Genomic DNA, 5,296 nt, shown 5'->3' with positions numbered 1-5,296 from the left:
GAAGAATGTGAGATCTGACAGTTTCTGGTCTAGACATTCAGGCGTCAGGTTATTTTAAGCATTGGGCATGCTTATACGTTTGAGACTTTCACATTGAACTATTTTCCTCTCTTCGTCATTTCAGTAGATTTCTTCTTGCCTTTCACACACATTGTAGGAGCTAGTCTATAACCCTTTAATAATTCTCAAACTCCCTGTGCTGTTAATCTGGACATATGTCTATGCTATAAAAATAGTAGGATGCTGTGAGAATGAAATGAACGGTGACTCAAGTAAAGACTCAACAAAAATTAGTTCTAAAGTTTTAAACCTTAAGGCATCTCTACGTTTTGTATCTCTAAACCATCTGAAATTTTCTTTGGGACAAATATTTTGGGGGGGGGACAAACATTTTTTTAAAATATATTTTATTGATTTTTTTACAGAGATGAAGGGAGAGGAATAGAGAGCTAGAAACATCGATGAGAGAGAAACATCGACCAGCTGCCTCCTTCACACCTCACACTGGGGATGCGCCTGCAACCGAGGCACATGCCCTTGACTGGAATCGAACCTGGGACCTTTCAGTCTGCAGGCCAATACTCTATCCACTGAGCCAAACCGGTTAGGGCGAGGGGGACAAACATTTTTTTGGGGCAATTGTTTTGGTGTTTTCCCATGAGCACTTAGTTCAGCATCAGGATATATGAAATTAAATGAGGTTTGAGCCCTCTTTGACAGCCTTCATGGTTTTATGAAGAACCTTTGATTCTTAACTCAGAGGATCCTGCAATTATTGTGCTTATTAGATTCAATATACACCATAAACCCAGAACTTCAAAGGTGGAAAAGAAATACTGGGTTTTCTCCATTCCTACCAATGGTTAATGCAATTCTCTGCTCTCTTTGTCTACCCAAAGAAAGCACGCCAGAGTGAAGGCCTTATGAGTTGTCCCATTTTGCTGTTTAAATGATACCTTCATCACTTCTGAAAGGAACAACCCCAATAATTCAGCCAAGTCTCTTAGGAGCAAGTTAAAAGGCCTCCAGCACTCCTCTCTTGATAAAGTTTGTGTGTCTTTTATACCTCTCCATGAAAAGAAAATTTACTGCATGCAAACCAGGCCAGCAAGATTTTTCAGCAATTTAATTTAGAAGTGAATTATTCTACTGAATAGGCCCATTCTTTGTTTGAATACAAGGCAATCTTTCATATGTTTCCCAAATAAGCACTCTCCTTGCCTCTACCTGAGTTTCCACTAGTGTCATTTAATGAAACAAAATGTACTTTTTCCTAATAGAAGTTGCATGCTCTCCAATATGCCACCTCCCTATTACAGTTCCTGCTCTGACTTCCTTTTATCTAAGTAATAAATCTACAATTTGTGAAACTTGTTCCCCAACTTTAAGGCTGGCTCTCTGTTCTCTTTGGCATAGAAATTAGGTTTCTTTGACCCCAAATAGTTTTTCCAGTGGAGAGGTTTGGGACTAAGGATACTTATTATATTATAAACAAAGTAAAAACAAAGTCCTGACTAGAAGTTAGAAAATGACATTACAAATCTATTGCTTATTTCATCAACCATTTTCTATAACTCTGAGGGAAATATTTAAAATTTTAAGTTAAATGAGTAATATATTTCATCTCTGCCTCATGGTGATGATTATCTGTGGAAATATTTATATGGTATTGGTGGTTTTGGTAGATCTCTTTATAATGATGAAGTGGAATGTTAAAAGAAATCAGTGTCAAAATCAGAGACAAAGGGTTAGTCAATCTCTAAGTGGTTTTCAAGTTGGAATTCTTAATAAGGCAATGAAAACAATACATGAGCAAACCACTTTTTAAAAACTATGCTAAGTATAAAGAAAATTATATATTTCAGAGATTATGAAACACTATCATCTTCTACAAGAGAGACAAACAAACAAAAATGTTGACTCTGGCAACTGCCTTTGCTGATAAGTTCCAAATAGGAAATTGCTTGAACCAGTTCTTGACCTGTGATACAGTCTTAGAACTGCAGGAGAAAAACCATAATGTATACTGATTCTCAAAGAAATCACCCTAAAGCCTATGTAGTGTGAAATTTGTTATTGATAAGATCAGAGTATTGGCTGTCCAGAGAAGTCCATCAAGCTTAAATGCATCATGTTGAGTGGTCATGCCAGCTCCCTGATATTGAATACAGTGGATTCCATGCTTCTCAACCTACTTACTGTGGCCATACTCAAAAGCTACAACAGGAGACCCAAATGCTCTATGCAATGATGTACAACCCTTGTGCCACAGCACACTGGTGTGCCGAAAGAATTTTTAAGACATGCAATATCTATTTAGTCAGGGGCACTGACCTCCTTTCCCTAGAATTTGTGAAACTTGTTCTCAAACTTTAAGGCTGGCTGGCTGTTCTCTTTGGCATAGAAGTTAGGTTTTCTTTGACCCCAAACATTATCAGTAAAGTGCAAAGGGAAGTGTAGCGGGGAGAAGTAATTTGTGATACCATTTTATGTATGTTATATAAAAAGATGACAACAGCCAGCACAATAATACTAGTAGCTGTCGTGTGAATAAAAATTGGGGTCAATGGGGGGAAAAGGGGACATATGTAAATACTTTCAACAATAAATTTTTTTTTAATTGAGTATTTTTTTTCTTGAAACACCCTTTCAAGGAAACATTCAAGAATTTTAAATGAGATTGTTATGTGAGCACAGCCACACTAAATAGAAGTCCAAGAAGAATATTTCATCAATGATTAGATGGGTACATGATTAATGTTTGCTCTTAAATAAATGTATTTATTTCACTATAAAAGGTATGGAACCACATGTAAAAAATTTGAAAAGGAGAGAGAAGGAAAATAATAGTTATCTATACTAGACAATCATTGTTTTAATCTCTACCTAATCTTTATCTAATTTTTCATCCTTTTTCTTAACACATAAAATGATTTTTGTAACTTACTGGGTACAAATATACACTGGACTACTACTCAGCCATAAGGAAAAATGAAATACTGCCATTTGCAACAATATGGATTCTTGAGAATATCATGCTAAATGAAATAAGTCAGATGGAAAAGGACAAGAACCATATGATTTCACTGATCAGGGATCTTGCTAAGAGAATATCACATTAAGAAGAATATACCAGATGGAAAAAGTCAAGAACCATATGATTTCACTCATGTGGGATATAGTCAACAAATGAACAGACTAAACAAAAAGCTCATGGACACAGACAACAGTATGAAGGTTACCAGGGGGGAAGAGGCCTGAGGGGGGTCAGATATATGGTCACTTTGGGTGGTGAGCACACAGCCAATATATAGATGATGTATTTATAGAATCATACACTCTAACTTATATAATCTTATTAATAAATGTCACCCCATTAAATTTAGTTTTTAAAACTTATTGAAATTATGTTTTTATAAATGTAATTTTAAATATGCCAGCCATATAAACATGAATTTAATTTAGAATGTGATAAAGCTAGAGTATGTAATGATGGAGCAGCGAATGATAACTTATTAGAGGGTACTGGAAACAATATAGCCACTGAAATGCATTTTTCCCCCAGAGTGTTTGCACTCCATCCATGCAACTCTTTTCCATTGTTATATGTACTGTTAATACAAATGTTTAGAATACGTCTTGGCACATGGTATGCATACATGGACGTTTGTTGTGTCATTGTCGCTAGTTGTTATTATTGTGCCTGGCAATATAAATAATCCAAAGTTATTAAATATTAGTACATCCAGCATGCAATCTGTTCATAATACCAGCTAAAATGTGTTTTGGAACAAAATGTTAAGTAATAAACATTATCAGTAAAGTGTAAGGGAAGTGTAGCTGGGAGAAGTAATTTATGATACACAGTTTTAAGTGGTCGTGTGCTCCAGAGGTCCTGTAGTGAAAATGTCACTCTCCCTCAAAGGGGTGATGAGTTGCGAAATGCCTCCTCACTCTCTGTGGTTTCCATGGTGCTGACTCTCATGCCTTTTGTTGTAGGCAGAATACTTCTATGAATTCCTGTCCTTGCGCTCTCTGGATAAAGGCATCATGGCAGATCCAACCGTCAATGTCCCTCTGCTGGGAACAGTGCCTCACAAGGCCTCAGGTGGGTGGTCCTTGCCTCAGAGAAAGGTTTACCCTTAAAATGTAATGACGACGGGAATAATATTTAAGATCCAGATACCACCCATTAGAGGGCTTATGGAATATTTTCTTGAAGAGATTACTTGATTTTAGGGCAGCTCAGTTGTTATGTCTTTATATCCTTTGGGCAAAAAATAAGAATGGGGGTGAAGAAATGGCAGTTTTATAAATTCCTAAAAAACTCTAGGTCAGGGGTGGGCAACCCCTGGCATGTGTGCCAAACATGGCATGTCAGTAACTTTTGCTGGTATGCGAAACCCTCTCTTATAATCTTCCATTTAAAATTTTTTTCTTAATATTGACTTTTTTATTTTTCAGATAAATTCAGTGTAGGTGCATCTTAGATAAATAAATAATTTTACATAACATGCATACATTAAAAAATAAATGTGTTTTTCATCATCATATACTGTGTTTTTGTCGCACGAATGAATTTTATTATTTCTTCAAGGTTCTTCACATACGTACACCTTAAGAGATAGCAAGTAGGCGTAACATGTTCTCAAAAAATTAGGGTTGGCACGCAGAAGAATTTTGAGTCAGAGATTTTGCTGGTTTTGGCACGCACTCACAAAAAGGTTGCCCACTCCTGCTCTAGGTAGTCCCAGCTCATATATTTCCAGATTCAAAACAAGAAAGTTGCCAGGTGAGATATATCTGGCCAGTGAGTGTGGATTATTGTAGTGCACAGAAATGTGGCAAAGATGCAAAGTGACTGGGGGTCAATGGGGAAAATGAAGAAAAACTGCAAAGTGAGCATTGTACAGTGGTCCCCCTTATCTTCAGTTTCACTCTCTGTGGTTTCAGTTACCCTTGGGCAATTGTGGTCCAAAAATGCTAAATGGAAAATTCCAGAAATAAACAATTTATAAATTTTATTTTTTTTCCCTTTCTATGTCCCTGATTCTATTATGATCACCAGATTATTTATTCACTTGATTCTTACATTCTCTTGTTGATAGATGCATGTTTGTTGTTCATAATTTGTATCTTTACCTTTTTCTTGCTTACATTCTCTTGTTGATAGATGCATGTTTGTTGTGCTTAATTTGTATCTTTACCTTTTTCTTCTTCCTCTTCTTAAAGGATAATACCTTTCAGCATTTCATATAATACTGGTTTGGTGGTGATGAACTCCTTTAGCTTTTCC

The 5,296-nt window shown here is 36.2% G+C and overlaps 1 protein-coding gene across 1 annotated transcript in view; it reads left to right on the top strand.

Annotated features, from left to right (window-relative positions):
* Positions 1–5,296, top strand: part of WIF1 (WNT inhibitory factor 1) — a 74,597-nt gene that overhangs the window by 36,760 nt on the left and 32,541 nt on the right. Inside the window, exon 3 of the mRNA XM_006769621.2 lies at positions 4,000–4,108. Coding sequence (XP_006769684.1) covers positions 4,000–4,108 — 109 coding nt within the window. The remainder of the gene's footprint in view (positions 1–3,999; positions 4,109–5,296) is intronic.

Source organism: Myotis davidii, unplaced genomic scaffold, assembly GCF_000327345.1.
Source record: "Myotis davidii unplaced genomic scaffold, ASM32734v1 scaffold523, whole genome shotgun sequence".
NCBI lineage: Eukaryota > Metazoa > Chordata > Mammalia > Chiroptera > Vespertilionidae > Myotis > Myotis davidii.
The sequence above is the reverse complement of the archived record's forward strand: the minus strand, read 5'-3'. Positions and strand labels throughout refer to the sequence as shown.